The sequence below is a fragment of the Diadema setosum genome, chromosome 19 (assembly GCF_964275005.1).
Source record: "Diadema setosum chromosome 19, eeDiaSeto1, whole genome shotgun sequence".
Classification (NCBI taxonomy): domain Eukaryota; kingdom Metazoa; phylum Echinodermata; class Echinoidea; order Diadematoida; family Diadematidae; genus Diadema; species Diadema setosum.
In genome coordinates this window covers 129,027-151,018 of record NC_092703.1, presented here as the reverse complement: position 1 = coordinate 151,018, position 21,992 = coordinate 129,027, and the positions used below count along the sequence as shown (strand labels likewise).

General features: G+C 37.8%; 1 protein-coding gene across 1 annotated transcript in view; it reads left to right on the top strand.

The window, feature by feature from the left end:
* Window positions 1-1,668: 1,668 nt before the first annotated feature.
* The window catches only part of LOC140242864 (glutamate receptor ionotropic, kainate 2-like), a 36,632-nt gene continuing 16,308 nt past the window's right edge, over window positions 1,669-21,992 (top strand). Inside the window, exons 1-2 of the mRNA XM_072322609.1 lie at window positions 1,669-1,702; window positions 17,275-17,535. Coding sequence (XP_072178710.1) covers window positions 1,669-1,702; window positions 17,275-17,535 — 295 coding nt within the window. The remainder of the gene's footprint in view (window positions 1,703-17,274; window positions 17,536-21,992) is intronic.

The following is a 21,992-nucleotide window of genomic DNA, read 5'->3' as shown; positions in this document are numbered from 1 at the left end:
TTCCCGCCTTATTATTACCTATCACTCTCGATCTATTTCTACGTCTTCCTTCCCTACATTCTTTCCTGTCTACTCATTGCTTTTCCTGCGTAATATTCATAACGTTTACGAAATAAATCAAAGTACATCCTTACCTTTCGAGACATTCAACAGGCTTTTAGTTGCCAGTAATTTATTGTAATAGTAATGTTTTTCTTCATAAGAACTGTACGTGTTGTCATCATTTCTCACTTGAATCATTTGTTTGCAGTTTATGTATTCATGATAATCATCCACTCTTAATTTAATTGAAATATCAAACTTCGCTTAGAGAGTGATATTTGACAAATAGACAACGAGTCTGTTTTTCGAGGATCAGATAAAACTTACACGTTGTGCAGGTAACAGTGAAGCATTTAGGAAACAAAATTCACAAAGCTACCCTGAAAACAGCAAAAACAAAAAACAAAAAACAAACAAACAAAAACAGTTATACGCCAAGCAGGAGAGATGATTGTTTCTTTGGTATATTCCTCCTCTCTTCTCTGGACGAAAGAAGTTCTCTAAACTTTCATGTCGTCGTCTCCAGCCTCAGCTTTGTCGCATCATTTTTCTTTATTGCGTCATTTCTACTTTACGCTGTGAAGAGTGAAGTCTGTACGCTGATATGAATTTCTTCCCCATAATTTTCTAATCTAACTCCTTTCTAAATATGATTTTTTTTTCTATTTTAGTACCAAAAAAAAAATAAATGAGACCTTTGCGAGATAATGACCTTTCATGCTGAAAAAAAAAAAGTCCGGCTGCAATGTGTCTGATGACGTTGTTCTGTGACGTCCCCACAGCGAGGAAAAGGGGCTACCGTCTATTGGGGAGCGACCCCACGGGAAGGCTTGGTATAAAGTGAGTAACAGCTAGCCGTCGGAATGCAAAAAGCCGGTCGCACACTCAGGGGATTGCTTTGCATTCGAAACGGGCTGCCAGCCTGGCGCTGCTGCGACCACTTAATAGAGGGTGGCGCCCTTTTCATTCATTCAAAGAGTAAAACAAAGAAACTAACATCATTCTTAGAGGACTATTTTCCAACATCTGCAAAATTTCAAGAGCTCCTCTTTTTGTTAATTTGTGCACTCCACAATTCCACAGTGCGGAGTTAACGCCCTCATTTGGAATATGGTAACAAGTGTAAAAAGGGCAAGAAGGATCATGATAATGTCTCGCAATAAGAATTTCTCTTGAACTGAATTTCTGGCAGTCTCTGTATTTTTTTTTTTTTTTGGTACCGTTTCCCCTACAGAGAAATGTAAACTGTGCTGAATAGATACGTGAACTTTTTCCTGTTATTTTGACTGGTCGTCTCTAATGTGCTTGTATACATTAGAGTGTGTGTTTATGTGTGTATGGGTGGCTTTAGTGTGTATAATCCTATACTTCCAATTTTCAACTTTAGATATTATATCAAGTAATTATCGAAGAATGAGTTAATACAGGCGCATTGTCGACTGGTCAAGAATGTTTGAGTGTCGAGTTTTAATCTGTAGAGCTTTGGGTTTAGTTGCATAAGTGTACCATGCTATTTCTATTTTTGGTGCTTGATATCTACCGTTCTTCTTGTCAGTGCACACCCTAGCTTTTCTTCCTCTCCCGACTCTTTGTGTCCCCTTATTTCTAATCAATATTAATTCTAACATGGCTTACAGGAAAGAAAAGGCACACGTTACGGGTAAGTGATCGCGGAGCTAAGGGTTCTAATAAACATGGATGCAGCACCATTGCCGAAGAACACTCCGTATGAATTTTTGATGATATTCAGAGCCGGAGTGGACTCCCGTAAGCCCAGCCGTTTCAATGAGTGGATTATGTGTTTTGTCCAAAGTTAACGGTTCGGTGATAAAGATAATTGACGAAACACAATGGATAGAACCAAGTGGCTGTGCTCGCCAGGAAGTTTCACGAAGTATCATCCCCTCAATAATATGAAGATTTATTTTGTGCTTGTTGTTTGCTTCAACCACCTGGGCAAGCCAGAATCTTATTGCATGTTCATCAGCTCATCAATTTGTCAAAGAAGTGTCATGTCAGTGTGCTGTGTACAAGTCAGCAGTCATTGTGTGGACAGCTAACTTGTGGTTTCCTCCGGAAATCGATTTCAACTGTGTTTTAAATCATGTCGTTTCTTGTAGGCAATGGATGAACTTCTTTAGTCGATCATACAAAAAATACAAATAACAGCGTTTTCCTTTTTCCGTTAAGACCACCATAGATTTCGTTATTAGTAGCAGCTAGAGCCATAAGAGAGGAAATACGCTTACAGTCAAACAAAGCAGCTTAGTCCAAATTTGAAAGGTTTTGTCTAATAAAGAGAAAGTAGATAATTACCACTCTAATTAAAGCATTCTATACAAAGAAAAACGACAGGAAAATACATTTTCTGGTTTCATTCCAGTGCAAATAATCCGAAGCCCTGCCCTGCCTCTTCGATAGTAACCGTGGCATTGTTGACCAACCGGTCTACAGCGGGTCAAACTTGTATGCACATTTTTAGCAGAAAACGAGCGAGTGCTGCCGACCGTTCGTGGTTCGCCCAAGGTAGTCAGCACCAGGTATATTAATAAGACGCTTTGTGTCATACGAAGATAAAGAACACCAGGGGGTGTTTCATAAAGCTGTTCGTAAAGTTACGAACGATTTACGAGCGACTGGTGATAAGTTCTTGTGCTGAATTATGGAAATTCTGATAAGTATAGCACATCAGAACTGATCACCAGTCGCTTGCAAGTTATTCGTAACTTTACGAACAGCTTTATGAAACAGGGCCCTGAATTATTTGCAGGGCTCACCTTCATAGACATGTGGGTTGAGTGAATGCAGCAATATTAGTAGAACACATCAGTGAGAGTTTGAGCAAAATCGGACAATCCATTCAAAATTTATGAATTTTTGAAGTTTCTGCTCAGTCATGGCTGGATGAAAAGACTACTATAGCTTGTGATGTCACATGAGTACAACGATTAAAGAAAGAATAAAGAAAATTCAACATATTTCCATTTTTCTCGCATAACAAAAGAACACTGGACTTCTCTCTTTTAGAAGGCAGGGGGAATTATATTACCCTTAACATACGTCAGTAGCAAGTCGAAGAAATGTGCACTTTATTCAAAAAGTAAAGTTTTGTGAAATTCTCTTTTTATTTTCCTAGTATAGTTGTACGCATGTGACATCATACACTGTAGTAGTCTTCTCTTCCACCAGTGACTGCGCAGATACTTAAAATATTCGTAACTTTTGAACGGATTGTCCAATTTTCCTCAAACTTTCACTGATGTGTTCTACTAATATTGCTGCATTCTCTCAATCCCTTTGTATATGAAGGTGGACTTGTCCTTTAATACGGAACAATGAGACTTTTGTCTATGTCACTTCCGTCTCCTATGCCTAGGAATTCATTCTACGTGTTATGCGCATGTACAGCATTTGACATTCTTGAGGTAAATTCTGCGCGTGCGTAGCGCTGCGATTGTATAGATCGTTTCTCGGAACGACCGCATCTCGGCACTTGAACCATTTTCGCTATCTGGAAAGTGGGCGGGACAGCTAATGATAAATTCCTTCATTTCGTTGCTGTTGTTGTTGTTGAGCTACGTCTGAAAAAGTAGCCCTCATTTGAGCATGAATCAATCTCACTCAGCTTGCCATGCTTTTGCCTTTTGTTTTCAAGCCAGTGGCGATGCGAGGACAAGTCAAGTGATTGACTGTGACAACAGATTCAGGGACTGAGGATGTATCAATCTGAAAACTCTTCCGCCCCGGTCGCTTCAATGTTTATTATCTCGGAATCAGGTGATATGGGAGGGTTAAAAGGCGAAGTAATCCACGGGGTCGGAAAAGACATGTGGAGTATGTCTTATGGCAAATAAACAGCTGTAGCAACCAATAATGCCTGATTTCAAGAAGCATCTATACATACAGCAAGGTTGCCATACCCCAATTCAAGCAATTCCCTCATTCAGACCTAAGGTGTTGAATAAGAAGGGTAGCTTTGTGGAGAGGGAAAAATCATAAATGTAACACTGTGAGCGGTGTACTGGACATTCCTGAAGGGAAACATTGTCCACTTTTTACCTTCCTGTCGTATGAATCATGACTTACAATGCTAATTAGATTGTTACAAGTGAGTAAGAACACCGATGCAAGGTATTCCGACTTCGTCCAGATTACTCATACAGGCAGTGACAGGGGTGGCGCCGCGATTTTATCGCGTGAGAGTCACGTGACACCAAGAGTAGACCAGGCAGTCTGAAAATGAGGTGCAAAAGTGACGGAAGGAAGAAATGGACAACTTGATAGAGAGGACGACATGTTGCTTCAGCTTTAGACTTTCCTTACATGCTTTCCGTTGTTGTTGTTGTTGCTGCTGCTGTTGTTGTTATTGTTGTTGTTATTGTTGTTATTATTGTTGTCGGTGGTGGTGATGTTGGTGTTATTGTCGTCGTCGCTGTTGTTGTTGTTTTAGGGGTTTGTGGCAGTACAGGAAAGTTGTATTATTTCAGTCATTGTGAAATGTTGCACGAGTGCATGAAGACTGCTTCAGACTGTAAAGACAAAACGATCGTCGAGTCTTTACTTCATTCAGGCTCATCTGAAATAAGTAAAGAAAGTACAGAACTTGAAACCTGTTACAAACTTCCAAAAACACAGATTACCCCTGACACATACTCAGTCAACAACTTGACATTAGTAATTCTTTTATCAATGAAAGCGATGGTTTTATTAGTTGAATGGAAAAGAAAATCTTCAATGATGCTAACAATAAAGGAAGAAATAAATACCATGATGAATTCATATCATTGTGTAAGAAAGAAAATAAATTCTTTATGGCTTTATAGTGATTTTGATTCGGAAATCTACAAACTTGACCCACATTCACTGACAGAGAACAGAGTGTGTAGACGTCCATTACATGTGGTTATATGGATATGAGGGTAGGACAATCTACTTCAATGGAATCACTCATTCAATCAGTCCTTAAATACAAAAACAAACGATTAAATAAAATGTCTTTGGACTATGAATTCTATTCAGTGAAAAAAAAAAATGATTTCGAAGAACTAAATATTGTGACCAAAAGAAAAATTTCTATCTCCACCTCTAATAAAATGTGAACTCGTTCATGAAATTTCTCGGGGAAAAAAAATCTGGCTCCGAAAATAAGATTTCCCTCATATCATACTTCGATTAAAAGTGTATTGCATCAGAAGAAGCTTAACAAGAATCGATTTGTGGCAGCTGTCAAGAGATAAGAAAAATGAGAAATTGCCCTAAGATGGTCATATCAACTACACTGTGGCAACTACGGGGAAAGAGTTTAAACCACTGGTATTAAGTTTATCTTTATCAGGTGGAATTCATCATTACTCTTGTGGCCTGTAATCCGGTCAAGCCAGCAGCTGACGGTGCATGAAGATGGCACGGCATTATAGACGCTGCCATGTCAAATGTTCAACACTGATAGAGCAAGGTGTGTCTGTCTGGAGAACCTCTCGGCATTCGTCAAACGTGTGATCCTGGGCTTAGCACTTAATGGGTCAGCAAGACCAGTAATCCAGCGAGAATCGACCGCATCTCGGTCTGCACCAATCATAATTTAGAGGCGCTTGTGAAATCAGCTCCCCCACCCTACTACAGGATCCTGTCTTTCACCATCCTACCCTGAAAAAGAGATAGAGATAGATAGATAGATAGATAGATAGATAGATGGATAGATAGATAGATAAATAGATAGATAGATAGATAGATAGATAGATAGGTAGATAGATAGATAGATAGATAGGTAGGTAGATAGATAGATAGATAGATAGATAGATAAATAAATAAATAGATAAATTAATTAATAGATCTAAAAGAATGAGAGAGAGACGTTTGTGATGTTATATGTATTATGGTATAAGTATGTCTTTCAAATTCTTTGGTTTATCATATCAGGTTAGCAGTTGAGTGAAATCAATCGAAAGCGAATGACGACATAAATCAGTACAGGTCTTTCACCGTATTCGCTCGCAGAAATTTACTTTTTCTGATTTGCATAAGTCCCCTTACAACGGAGAATCAAGAGCACAGTGTGATAGGGAAAGATTTAATCAGATATGGTTTTAGGAAGTTGTATGAAAATTGAAATATACGGAGACTTTGTCGACTATTGGGAGTTGCCGCTAATATTTTTGCACTTCCTTGGGGGTAAACTCTGATTGAATTGAGGATCACTGTATCTCTTGTAGAGATCTGAAATATGTTCCCCTCTGGATGTATGGGACCGACGACTGTGTAGCGATGCACTCTTCAGAGCATTAAAGGATTTCGCCTCTTCTGAAGTATCTTATTATTCAAATAATGTTTAGAGGCATGTTAACCGTTTAAAATCCGCAGTATTTTACTGATTTGCTGTAAATGTTAGCGAAGCTTTGGCGGCAGAGTGGCAAAACTAAAGGACATGATGACAAAAATCATGGAAACAGTGGGTGGAGATCGGGTCTTACACAAAAAAAAAGAATTAAACCAGAATTGAATCATGAAGCACTCTTCTCTATTTGACTTTTTTGGATGCTATTAAATTTTTCAATGACAGCATGGTGATTTTATTTCTACGAACATTTTATTCTGCAGCTAAACTTCTGCTATATTACTTCCAACAAGGATGATAGCAGCATAAGTTATATCTATCCTAATGATGATTATAAAAAAAAAATTGTTAATGTGATATGTTTCTGTTGTGATTTCATAAAAAATGGAAATCATGGTATTTACGACATTCACAAAAGTAAATACTCCAATTATCATTTCAGTCGTTATTCTCTGCAACAGAGATAAAAACATATGATTTTTCTTTTGCACAGACTCGTCACCCCTAGCCAGACTCGAATGGAGAAAATAAGTGTTCGTCTTCACAAACCCCACAAGTCGCTCATGGGACTGAATGATCATCAAAAATATTACTTCGAAACATTTGAAGGCGATCAAAATAGCCTCCTGATTCCGCTTTCGAGAAAAGAAAGAGTAATTTAATCCACCGTCCAAGCAGTCGGAGAAAATGTGGAATGACCCTTGACTAATGGGTTTCACTTTAACATCTCTCCCCTTCCTCGCACTGAGAGCAAACTCTGAGGATCGTTTGAAATACAGTGAACCTCCACATTAGCCAGTCAAATGCTCGTTTGGGGGTGTTTTCTTCTGAGCGAAGATGATGTAAGTTTTCATGCCATGTCTTCTGAAATGTTTCATATTAGTCATATCTTGCCCTGGCGCCATGTGAAATCATCTGCAGTTTATTTTGGTGCAATCCTTTCGTGTGATAATATGCAATGTAAAGTACAATGTAGTCATTAGCTATAGTTCAAAGAGTATATTACAGGCTGTATTTGAACGAACTGAACGACTTGTTTGAAACAGAAGACAACAACTAAGACAAAGAAATCAAAGGTAAGTTAGAAATAATGCGTATATATATATATATAATAGGTGTTTAGCACACAAACAATAACACATGTATACCAGTGCTTGCATACGCGCAGCTAATGTACATCATATTAGCTGCGATTGATTTTGTATCTACTCCTTCATTTGAAATGTCACTCGGCTTCTCCGAAATACAATGTAAGTATGACCACGAACACACGACAGGAAAAGTTTTGTCATAATCGCACATAGAATAAGAAAGTTATGGAATTTCAAACCCGGGTAACAAAACAATGGAATCAGCAGAAACCACATAATCATGAAAATGAAAAGGTGATGACGCCATGGCCTTATCAGTCTCAAACTGACCTACTTACAATCTTCTCTTCATGTCACTTTTGTTTGACACAAAACTGAATAAAAAAGAACTCACTTGTAGCCTTGGAATAAGAGTTTGATATGTTGGAACATTGTAGCGATAATTACTTCCATGGGATAAGGTTTTCTATTGGTAAAGCATCATCAACAACAACAACAATAAAAATTGTGGGTTTTTTTTTTGTGTGTGTATGTGTGGGCAAAAACCAGTGAGATTGTTGTGAGTTGTTTGTTTGTTGTTTATTTATTCTCCATTTTACATTAAAAATACACAGAAAAATATATAAATCAAATATGAATCAAAGAAACATTACAGAATAGATTACGAAATGGATGGATTGCCCATTTTCCATTCATTGTTATAATGATTTGGTTCTGCCATGGAGTCCATCATCACCTCAGCACATCCTATGTAAAAAGAGCTTTATTCATTATTCGTTGTCCATTATATCATTCATTATCATTATTTGATAAGCACGTGAAATTTCAATCTACTCAACTTTTGTTATTTCATAAATCATTTAATCCAAACTCTAACCATCATTAACCATTCGGTGAATCTTATGTCTTTCTCTTGTTGTGATTATTGTTGTTATTGTTGTTGTTGTTGTTGTTGTTGTGGTTGTGGTTGTTTTAGTCAAATTGAAGATGTCGTGGAGTTGCATTTTAGACTTCGGAGAACCACATGACTAAAAAGGAGAACCATGTGACTGATTCAAGGCACTCCAAAACAGGAGTTGTCTCTATAACAACTACATTGTATAGGCAAGAATAGGAGCAATTTCATAGGCATTAAGCTCGATCGCAATGTAATAGATTGCGTGTCATAACACGACCTTGTCTAGCTCTATTTGTCTGACGTATATGACATATATCAAAAGTGCATATGATATATATGCCTATATTGTCGTGTCGCTGCCTGCTTACCTTAATCTTAGCTGGATTTGATGCCCTGTCACAATTAATGGCTCTGCACCAATTCGAAGACACTCACGTTCGAAACATTTGTGAAGTCTTTTTCTTTGGGTGGGGAGGGGAAACGTCAATATCAGTGTCCTGGAAAGTGACATCAAAATTTGTTCACTCAATCAGATGTGAAATACGAAACACCTACGCTCATGAATAGATAAAACACACACACAAACACACACACACACGCACACACACACACACACACACACACACACACACACACATGCACTTCGTCGCTATCTCCTTCATTTTTTGGTCATTTTCATATCTACCATCCGGTCATTTTTAAAGACGCAATTCACTTTTACCATCTTTTGGTCATTCAAATGAGGATTTTTTTTTTTTTTTTTTTTTTTTTTTTTTTTAGTATTTCTTAGTAAACGTTAATTGAGCATAGAGATTCTAAATACAATTTACGTTGCCGGAATATTGCATCAAATGAATGCATCTGGTCTCGTATTCTTCAGTCATGATACTCTGTCTCTCTCCCTCTCTCTTTCTCTCTTTGTCTCTTTCCCTCTCTCTCTTTCTCACTCTTTCTTAATGACACTTGATATTTTCTCTCTCACTTGTACGCAAATACTTTATTTCTCGCCAATGTAAGTTATAGGCAAATATTTTTTGACGACAAATATTTTTATAGATCAATCAAATGTAACCATGGTAACAAATCTTATCTTACAAATTTCAACTAGGGTCAATTAGTTAAAGACTCGGAAGTCGTAAAATGTAACTCGATCCTTTCAGAAAAAGAAAATTATAATAATGATAATGACATGACAGGTACTACATAGTCAAAGATACGTCCCCTCCCCCTTCACAGAGTCAGTATCTTAATTATAGTTTAGATATGATTTTAATTGATATACTGGTGCATCACATTAGCAATTACACATAGATACAGTAACATCACGTTCTGACAAAGTTTGTTGTATTGACTACTGATAACATTATTCACAGACGTGCAAATAAAGCAACAGCATCATTAGTGATTTCTATGGCTGACTTCTAAATCCATTTATAGGTCAGTATAGCGGGTCTCGTCTTGCATATTATTTTCTCCTCAATCAAATTTTCTCGTCCTTCGCTCATGAAGCCGTTATCATTTCAAAGGTGAGTTCGCAAACAGGTAGATGAGGAGTCAGCGTGCTATTAAGAATTCCATATTCCCCGCGTCTTATGAAGGATCTTCCCGATAATTCCTTTAAATGTGAATCCATCGTGATTATGACGTAGGACACATCTCCTTGGCTATCTTACCTCGTGACGAGCAATGACGACATTCGAATTTACTGCAGGCAAGAGACACTGCCTGCACCCTATCATGTGAGGCGAGCTGCTGCCATAGACGGTTTCATTTGGTGCGGTATAAACCAGGTGCATCGCACTTTCTGTTTGAGCGGGGTACACGGATGACTATAATGTCAGTTCAGCATAATTTCACTTCCCATTTGGAATATGTTTTCATCCTACGGCACCCTGTAATTGTCATTTTTTTTTTTTCAATTTCTGTTTTCTTACCTAAAAATGTATTGAGCGCTGCATCGGCTGAGGTCTGTTCTGTAGTTGAGTCACGTGTGTGTTCATCTATCAGACAATACTCTTAACTCTTTATATCTGGAAAGAAACTACATTACCCTTAAACATTAGTACAATAGAAGAGATTGTTATAATTGTTCTTATTATGTTCATTCTATATGCTCATGATACATCTAGAGGCAGGTTGATAGGTAGAATGAAGGAGGTTTCTTTTATTATTTTATTTCTTTCCTTGTCATCATCTGCAAAAGAAAATATCAAGAAGGACAAAAGAGTTGGTTTGTCTGAATGTTCCCGTATGTGTTACCTAGATTTAAAGATCGTTTACCCAATGACATAAGATGTTATTTAATCCTGCTGCAGCACAGCTTGCTCGATGTAATTAATTACTCAAGATCCTATCCGTTTCAACCGTCCCCCCCCCCCCCTTGTCGCATGAGGCAGAAATCCGATTTAGCGCGATTGAGATGTGTGTACGATTTTGCTTTTTGTTCTTTTCCTTTTTCTTTTTCTTTTTTTTTTTTAGTTATTGAGGTAACGTATTTAGGCAAAATCTGACGCCCCTGAATTGAAACCCGCAGATCTATTTGGTGCGTGATTACCCGAGGGAAATTAGAAGAATTGGTAAACGTTCTTGTAACTAGTATGGAAAGGTGAACGAGGATTATATCTGGTCCATGCCTTGAGCTGCGGGGAGGCAAGGGTCGGGGAGACAGACTGAAATTGAGTGTGTTTACCATACGGAGGCATGACATCATTCTTCTGTCGTGTCCAACCTTTGGAGACGACCATTTTTCATGTCATTAGTTATCCGTCAATCCTGTCACTCGTGTAGTCAAAACATTCAAGCCATTAAAAATCAAAGTCTTTCTTGTGCGACATTATCACTTGTCTAGAGTAATAAAGAGATCTGCAGGAACCTATTTCGTACACAACATCAATGCTACAAAATATATTTAGGAACATGATTTGATTTTCCTCTAAATTCACTGTAGCTTAGAATGGCAAAGAGGACTGTGAATTATACATTGTAGATAAACATCGACGACACTGAATACTACATTATATTAAAACTACCCACTTAGTCAAAACGTTTACAATAAGGCAGTTATCAACTTTGTTAATGACTCCTTTTTATTTACATTCGTCATATTATCCCCTTAAAGTAACAAAGCGTTACATAGTAGAGCAGTTATCAGTGTTGCCAATTACCCCTTTTGCATGACACACGTTATATCATCCAAATGCCCGAGTGGACGTACCTTACAATGTCAGCACGAAGCGATAAATCTGTTTTACGATACAATTTTTGATTACTTGAATTATTTGCAGTAACAGATATTCAAAGCGCTTTAAAAATTTCAATATCACAATTATGTCAGCATTAGAAATGATGAGAACTGATCTGTTTTACTCTGACGATATTTTGTATTATATGTATGGGAAAGAGAACATCTCCCTTGCTTTTCTGCTGTGTACAAATCTCATGACATCACTGACCAATGAACAGCTTCACTGAAGATAGTAGCTATACATGAAACTCTAAACGGAAGCTCTTAGTCAGAACAGGCGATGTAAGGATGATATAAACGTCATCTATCCATTATACAAATATTAAACACAGATTACAGCAGGAAAAATTTGAGTAATCTGTTGTTGTTATATTGGTTACTCTGTTTTGTTGCATTACAATAGGCATTATCTATTATTAATGTACTTTTTCCCCCAAAAGACTACTATACGCGACGTCAAAGTTTGTGCTGCATTTCCTTGAAGCCTTTGCAACATAGTCACAACTAAATTATGCCAGACAAATTTGGCACGTAGAAACAGAGCGCTGGGGTTCAGGTGAAAAGGTGATTTTGGACTAGGAAATTACAACGGCCTGCTTTACAGCCATTAATAGAATATCCTTGCATATATCTGTCACAAATCAAACTGAAAACGAGTGACATTTGCATATGCTGGTAAATATCAATCCTGAAACATAACTTGCAGGGTTTGAGATAAGACTAAGCACAATACACGATACGTTTCAAAGATGGTGGACTGAAGAAGAGTTTGATATGATAAGAGCTGCATCATGGCTGACAAGTTTGATTCATTTGGCAGGCTGTTCACATCCATATCAGTACTGCATCTCCGATGACCTTTTCTTGATATATGACGACAGAATGGGTACCTCCATATCTTTATGTTTAACGCAGTCGAAATGAATCTGTTTCCGGTGTGTTTATTTCTTGTCTATAGGCAGTATGGTGATACTAGCTGTATGTTTGGATGGTAGTATTCATGTGAATACGGTGAAGTAGATTTGTGGTTTGGCAGGAATTTGAATTGACTGCTTCGAGAGGAAATCCGAATGAAATAACCAATTTTGTCTGCAATCAACAATATATTTCCTCCCTGCACATCAGGTGCAGGTCCTTGAATCGGCACGTTCCGAGAGAGAGAGAGAGAAAATAGGTGAATGAAAAGCTCCAGAATACCTCAGGATCCTGGGGTCCTAAACACATTTTGTTGTTGTCTTGCTGGAATCTATCACAGAGCACAACGTACAACTGCTTTCCATTTGCTCACTGTGAGGTGTTTGTATCCTTTTCCTCAAGGAAGCTTCAGAGACCAAGGTTCTTCATCATGTGACCAAAGACCAACTCGCCTTGAAAGACCGACTCTTCTACTTGTGTATTGTTTTGTTTTCCGTTTTGTTTACGTCGTTTATTACAAAGCACTAGCAGCCTGTGTCTAACAATCACAGGGACATGCACCAATAACAACAACATCAACAACAACAACAAATTATCTTTAATCATAAATGTTCTGCTGTCTTTACGAATTTAGATTCAAGGTGTGAAATTGTTGGTATCAAATGGAATTTTTTTTTGGCATGCAGGAACGTAAACGTGTGGTAGATATCATATTTCCCCATGGTACTGTACTTTATTTTCTTCACTGCCTGTGTTTATGTATGTAGTACACTATGAAAGAATAAAGAGCTTAGGTATTTCAATGCACTCGCATTTTTTTCCAACTCATCTCGACATAGACACAAAGATAGGCAACGCGCATGTCCTCCATAATTCACACATATATTGGACTAGCATAGCAAGCACATCTATACACCCTGATACACCTCCTATAAGTGAAAACAAAAATCCACATGAAGGAATTCACGTCCGTAATTCAATTTAAGATATCACTCCCCGATGGAGTAACTTTTGTAGTGCCAACAATATGCCACAGTTGTTAACGATTTGGAGTTTCTACGGCTTCACTCTGCGAAACTTTAATTCGAACACACTAATCCGGCGGGAGCTTCAATCCGGCACGCTTCTACTTTGTTTCCTTGCCGATAAAAGATTACTCCCCCCCCCCCTCCCCACCCCCGGCATGCCCCTTCAGCTGTCACCTCAGGTATCTTTTTTTTTTTTTAGAAGCCCGGTATATGTGTTGGTATGGACATTCCTCCCTTACCAGCTCACCCGTGCTTCTGTTCTTTCTAACTGTATTTCCACTGAACATCAAGCAAAACCTCCATTCCCTTCCCTTCCTTAAAAACAGACAAACAACAAGTCCTTTGTTTTCAACATCAGACTGAGTGTATTCCAAATATAGACTGCCACACATCGCCTCAGGTTCATGTTCAGAGATTCAAGCTGTTTGTTGCTAAGCATTAACCGACTTTTACTACAACTAATGATACGCGTTTCACTTTGCCAATTCGCCTACCGCTTTTATTTTGACGTCAGTACCGAACACTCTTGTAACACCGATCTTAGTGTACGTGTTCTTCAAAAAAAGACAGCATCAGCCAGCATCATGTTCGAATGAACATATGAGTCTGCCGGTTGCCTGGGCAACAATATTTCCAAATCATGTCATACAGAGAGTCTTCTTGTGAGGCCATACAAAATGGTACAGTTATGTTATGACATGTTAAAACAACTGAACCAGTAAAAGAGAGAGAGAGAGAGAGAGAGAGAGAAACAAAAAAAGATAGAATGAAAGGAGTTTTTGTGTCCCATGTTCCTACACTGGCTCAGAGAAGAACAATACTCCCATGGGTAGATACCTTCTGTGAAACTAACTGACGCCAAATTGCCTTGAGCACTGATGGCGATAACCTCGATTCAAAATGACTATAGCCAGGTGTATGAAGTGGAATATTAATGGCCACTATCCTCAAGCGATATGGGAAGATTTGGCATGAAAATTTGCATAGATGCTCTTTCGCACCGATTTCCACAATTGTCGCCGGCATGTTAGAGGCGATGCTTGCATAGTGCAGTGGAGTGTAAATATCTGTAGGCTCCATGTAAGTAGCTTGAAAGACTTCTTCCCTCGTGGCTTTTTTTTTCACATATCACAGTGACCCAGTTATGGTTAAAGAACTTCCATATTTTTCACAAGAAAGGAACCATGAACAGCTACTTATTTTCTCGTTTATAACCTCGAACGGGACGCAGGAACTGTTGAACTTTTCTTATTACTCGACTGCCTACTTCAATTGTCTCCGTTTCGGTTGAGGATTTTAATCACGGTCCACTCTGACGTGACAACTTAATGAAAGTTACTGGCAACTCAAGGACTAGAGATAAGAAGCTACGTTCCTCTTAGTCCGAGCATGTTCCTCGCTATGTGGGCAGGTTACTGCGAGCACGTAATCGCGCGAGACACGCTCCGAAACGATGTAAGACACACTCGAACGTCTGGAAGTTTTGAGTCAATTTGAATTTTGGATTCACATGTACCCAATGCAGACAAAGACATCATAAAATGAGCAGACTCCTTGATGAAGGGGAGGAAACTTGAAGATTACCTTAATCTAGAAGGTTGTCGAAATGACTCCCTGAACTTTTTACTTGTTTACTGCCGTAACGAAGGCAGATAATTGGTAAACCTCAAGTTGACGTTTTACTAAACTCCCCCAGTGCCTTAAAACCCGTAATTTATTTTCCATAATCATTTTTCTTATGGTTCTGCCCACTGATGGATCATTTTTTGATTTGTTCGAGTAGGCCCTATGCAGATAAGAAATGACATTCATCGGCGTAATTATTCTTTATAGCCGTATCGCTTTATACAGAAAGCATACTCTTAATGGATAAAGAGTGATGTGCAAGTCAAAGATCTCCAGCTAATCTTCAACTCTACAAACAGCTTAGCACGCTCTTCGGAAAGAGATCCGAACGTCACATGTGCTTGATTACACGGAGGAGAAAATAACAAAGCCAAGAACTTAAATTCTCTTTAACGAGGAAGATTCTCACAATTGACTTCGTTATTCCTTGAAGCTCCGGCCCGTCTTAGATCGTCAAAAGGTCCAATAAATTTCGCTGCAGTTTGCAGTGTTGTTGGTTTTTGTTTTGTTTTATATTTCTGTTGCTTCTTTACATCTGACAGTACATGTATATGAAAATTGGATTGTTTTTGGAGACATTTTCTTCCTGCCTGAGGCTATAAATAACTTCAGTGATTCTTACTTCTTACTCAGTCGAGAGTAGGAATAATGAAGGGACGGGAATAATAAAGTTTTGTCTATGTTTCCAATGCTTGTTCGTCTATAAGATTGGTGGATTGAGACAACGATATGTCTGTGCAAGAGAGTGAATATCACTGTTTTTTTTTTTAATCAATATACATCACATTCGTGTTACTACATAACTTTGAGTGGTCGGTTGTATAATGGCTTTCACTTCGTGTCAAAGTCGCTCCACAGGCAGAACTTTATCACATGACATTGATGAAGTGTGAGAAACAATGAGAAATATATAATTATTATAATTATGATATACTATTTACCTTTGCTTGCTTTGGGTGTCAATAAGCACAGAAATCCAATAGCGTTGTACACACCGTCCAAAATTTATGACACAGAATGGTCAATTTGGTAGAACTGGACGACAGCCGTGACGATAAATGTTCATTTGTTTCTCTACCATGTAACAGCAGTTTATCTATGACATTATACCCATCCAATATGGTCTTCTGAGCGGTCAGGGACTGTTGTCATCAAATTCCCTGTTTTGCCACACACAGATTCAAAATGCAACGCACAATAGCATAATCGTCAGCGCGAATTTGTACCATGACAGATGTACAAGAGCATAACAATGTTAACGACAAACCCTTTCTTAGAACATGGATGCTAATTATTTAGTCGTTACCTTAACTGGAGAAGTATAATATAGGGTTAGAGCTTGACGTCTGACTAAGACTAAGAGTAGGAGTGTTCGAGTCCTAATGCTGATGTGGGATGAAAAACAAACAACAATAACAACAACAACCAAAACATTTATTTATTGGGTTCAATATCCTCGTAGAATATTTGTTGTTAAGCCTTGAAATGAATCAATTTTCCCTTCTGTTCGCAATAAGAGCTGCATTGTGCAGGTGATATTCTCCATTTTCACTGATTTCCATCAGCATTCTGTCATGGAGTTAACGAAATTTTTCATTAATAATACGGAGTACATTATCATGCCATAGTTGCATGCATTTGCTCATTTACATTTTGCTCATTATATTTTGTCAAATATTTACAATGTTACAAAGATGTTTTTCAATTCATCATCATCTGTAAGTGCGTACATCATTTAGTTCCTTGTGAGCTTTTCATTTTTTTTTTAATAAGAGTCATATCCCATTATTGTCATGCAGCACTAAGGAGAAACAGATGTCATGTCAACCTTCTTTTATTCTCATCTTCACTGACGCGTGTCACATGGTATGGAGAGAGTCTCTGGCTTTCACGTTGATATCACTGACTGGATAAATAAGACTCGAGTCTTCTTCAGTTTCTAAGAATCCATTTGTTTGAAATAATACATTATTTAAAAATGATCAGAAAACTGAATGTACTTAACATGTTGCTCCCCTATTATACACGTTATATTTGCACCACACTTTTAATTAACTCCTTCGTGTTTCCGTCTTCCTTTTCCCCCCAACTAACAGTGTGTGCCCAACTCCAGCACGACAGGGGGATAGCAGCGGTTGTCGGTCCACCATCAACAGATGGCGCGTTAGCAGTTCGGTCTGTCTGTAACTCTGTGGACGTACCACACGTGGACACCAGGCGGCAGTTCGGCTCGCAGGAAACGACGGCAAATTCGATCAGTTTGTATCCACACGCAAGGTTTTTCAGCTCCATGTTGACTGACGTGGTCAGGTTCTACAAGTGGACAAAAGTGACCGTTATGTACGAAGAGGAAGAAGGTAAGACATCTATTAACTACGTAGACCAACAGTAGTAACGCAATATTCATTATGAGAAAGGGAGAGAGGAAGAGGGGGATCGTGGGAGAGGTGGGAGGAGGAGGAGGAGGAGGAGGAGGAGGAGGAGGAGGGAGGGAGGGGAAGGAGAATCAGAGTGGGGAGGGATGGATAGGAAAGAATGTGAAAAGTTTTAAATTTCACATTTTGTTACCACGAAAGCAACTAAGGAAGACAGCTAGACCAATACTGCCCTACTTTGGCAAAAGGAAGCAAGTGACAAAAGTGACATTTCTCCTGAAAGAGCAAAATGTGTCAGTCATTTACACTGATGTCAATGGACTAGCATGATGTCTTATCCAACATACCTATTAGTAGGATGAGTGTTTCTGCATGAAATTGTGAATTATGAAAACATCAATAACTCAAATTCGGATGGTATGTCACTTGCTTCCTTTTGCCAAAGTAGGGCAGAATAGGTAATCAATGGAAAACGAACAAAAAAATATTACTTGCAAGGACTAGTTAAAATCATTGTGTTATATGCATACTCTTAAGATATAGTATTGGAAGAGATTGAGCTTCTCACCTTTTGTAAGGTACCAAGAAACTACTTATGAAATAGTATAAAACATACCTTTCTAAGAGGACCTTTTCTAAGAATACCTTTCTAAGAATACCTTTCTAAGAGGACTTCTAAGTTTATTCGATGGAAATCCACGGTTTTGGGATGGTTGAAACCTCAAAAAAAAAAAGTAAGACAAAGTGGTCGTAATAAATGTAGGTCTTGCACTTTATTAGGATCGCTCTTTTTGGGTATCTCAGCCATTTTAATAACGATTTTCATCAAATAAACATTGAATTCCACTTGATATTACATGCTCTTTCATACTTTATACTGTATACTTTCATACAAGATGTTTCCAATCATCTCACTAAAAATGACAGAAACCTGAATTTTATTAGATCTCAACAAAAACTACACGATCCCTTTAAACGGCTTTGCACATTTTCAACGTCTAAAAATGGCGTCTTGGGGGTTTCAAGATATCCTAGGGTAGTTAGAAGCTCGTGCTAGGCCAGGACGAGTCTTCACCGCTTATTTCATCTTTTCAGATGTCACTGGTGTTCACATGAGACCATACCCTGACAGTCAAGCCTACCATTACACTGTTCCTCCGAAATGCGCGGGAAAGACTTCCCTCAAAGCAGACGACACCAGATGAGATTGCTGACTGGCCCAGATTCTAGATCAAGGGCGAAAAACACGGGCTGGCGAATTGCTGTCTGTGATCCTAACTGTGGCGCACGAACATGCTGCTTGATTGCACCTTGTTTAGTAGCCGAGAATCTTAACGCCTCGAATGAGAAGACGGAAGGAAATGGACCAGGGAGAGGGGTGGGTTGGTGACGGTAACATGTAAGCAGAATGGATATCGCTAGCTGGAGTAGTTTCAAGCTAATCTGCCGACAGACAAAATGGGAATAAGCATCCCGTTCCTATTTGATTCACTTACGGCCATGTTTATCCCATGCGCACCATAATGAGACAAGTGCGCGCCTCGTTGGCGATGCATTACGTTCAATCTTGGGATGTATCCCGCCGACTATCAGTACATCCAAGTCATATATCATGAGCTTCCTCCTTGCATCTTAAAGCACAGCTGCTGGAAAATGAGGCAATGAAACATGTTTGAGATGACTCGCTACATTATAACTTGATCCAAGTATAAAAAGGCAAAGATTTTTAATGCCAACAATTTGTCATTACAATTTCCGAAATGCATTATCGTGGTAACCATGCAGGAATGACTTGGGCAACCGTTCAAAAACGAGTAATAGACGTAAAAACAATACAAAACAAAACAATAAAAAAAAAAAAGAAAAGCGTTTTTCCGATCTCTTCGTTTTGCAACTGCACTACTCTGTCATATCTTCTGGTTCTAACAAGGAAAACCAATCTGGTTAATTTTGGCAAGTTATGACCAAAATACATCGAATGCTTCACCTGAAGAGCTAGTACCTCAACACAAATTTTCAGAGGTCTTTAAAAGCGCGTTTTGAATTGTTATTAGTTACTGTAGTATCTGTGTCACAAAACTTAAAGAAAGTAAGATGTCCTGAATTCAACTGAATTCATGTAATAAAAACTGACCTTCAAAAAGTTTCCCCCAGACATTATTATGAATGTTAGGTAAAATGATAATCGTTTTGAGTGAACCCACGCACACCATGATTGTATTCAGGGTAGGTATCTGCTGCATTTTCTGGAAATGAAATGAAATGTTGAATAAAGTCACAGGGCCTACACAGAGCTCTGTTTATATTCGGGATCCATACTCACTGAGTTCCTCATACCAGTAGGCCTATAAAGGTTTGCTAAGAGCAATAATATACCGACCTAGTGAAGACCACAATCGATATTTAAGACATCTCTTCCAAAGAGAAAAAGCTTCCATGCGTCACCTCATGTTTATGAGAAATAATGGCAGTTAAAAGAGTGAAAAGTTAAAGATGTCTTGTTTGATTAAGAATAAATAGTTTTTTCCAGTATTTCATAAAGGATAACATATGATATCATCTTGATCTTGTATTCAGTTTGTTATCATATATATATTTTTTTCTTTATATGTTTTATTGATTTCAACTATTGGCATACAAACATAAATCATTTCCAATTATGGTATACAAATAACAAAAACAAGAAAAATAAGTTTGCGAAAAAAAGAAAAAGAGAAAAAGAGAAAAAAGGCAGCAAAGTAGAGGTACGTTCGACCTTCAGTCCTCCATCAAGGGGAGAAGGGAAATGAAAAGCCGGAAGATACGCTGTAGTTCACAACAAAAATAAGAGATGATTTCGATTCGCCAAAGAAAGAGGGGAAAAGGGCAAACTCACTAACACTTTGAATGTATAACTATAGAGATGAAAAAGATAGAAGTGGAGGGAGCATCTATTCCCTCCCAAGCATACACATTGTAAAGACACTCTAACGTATATTCTACATACCTTGTAAACATACCAACCTAACAAAATAGATAAAAGTACATACATACAGCTACAAAGGTTCGAAAGAACTTGCCCTCTTCTCCATATTCCTTTAAATGCCGAAAATCTCGAAAAAAAAAAAGAAGAAGAAGAATCAACTACAGATGTATAAACAAACAACTGGGCACTCTGTACGCGAAAATATTTATCAACATGTAGTTCCCAACACCCTTGGCAGAGGACAACTCGGTCAGCAAAGGTGCAGACAGCAATATAACAAGAGTATTTGAAAGTTAACAGGATAAATATATAAGATAAATATAGCAAGGTAAATATACATATAACAAGAGTGGAATCATGATTTAAAAGGTACAATATGCATATGCACGTTACAAATCAAACTTCCATTTTTTGAAATGGGTTGGTAATTTGCCTCTCTTTTTTGCCAAATAATATTCTGTTTCCTTCAGAGTTTTAATAAAAGACTTTACTGCCACATAATTAGGATTACCACCTTTAAATTTGCACACATAAATAAAATATTTAATTGCCAGAAAAAGAAATGTCAAAAATTTATCCTTGACAACCCCCAAAAATTTATTAAAATCTGTTAAATTAAAATTTAAATCATACTTGTTATGTATTAAGCGTAACAAGTCATTCCAAATGGGGCTTACCTTCTCACAATCACAAAAAAGATGTATTATTGTTTCTTCAACTTAATTGCAAAAACTACAATTTGGGGAGTTCTTCCGTTTAATCTTGTATAAAAAGGAATTCAAGGCTATGGTATTATGAAATAATTTGAAATAAAAGGAGCGTAAACGAGTATCTATAGTACATCTAAAGTTATTAATATGCACAGTTTCCCAGTTAATATCATGCGGAAGAGCTACTTTACTGCCCCAAAATACATATCGTGTGTCTGGAACACACTTATCCAACAATATATTATAAGCATAACAGGGCACCTTTTTCGTTTTAACCAAATGCTCAGAGAGGGTATCAATAACATCAACATTTGTGTTACTTGGGTTATTAAGCCACTCATGAGGAATATGTTTAATTAAAAAGTTGTATTTTCTTCTATCAGATTTGAGAACTTCAAAGTCTAACACAAATTCTTCAAATAATCTATAACCAGGTAAAGGTGGATTAAATAAGTCCGCAATTGTACGAACATTTTTAGCATACCAAGTATCATAATATAAAAACTGCTTAGATTTTGATCGAATTAGTCTGTTAAACCACAGTGACTGACATAAAACAAGGTCTGAAAATTTATGTCCAAAATAAACAAAAGAAGCCTTCTCTCTGAAACTGTACCATGTACACGATGTACGTAAAGATTCTGCTAACTGTATGTTATTCAAAGATCTCAATATATACATTCAGGAGCATAAGATTTCCATAACACATCTCTGTCTGCATTAATTTTTTCTAAAAAGGATACTTCAGTAGTCTTCCACAAACC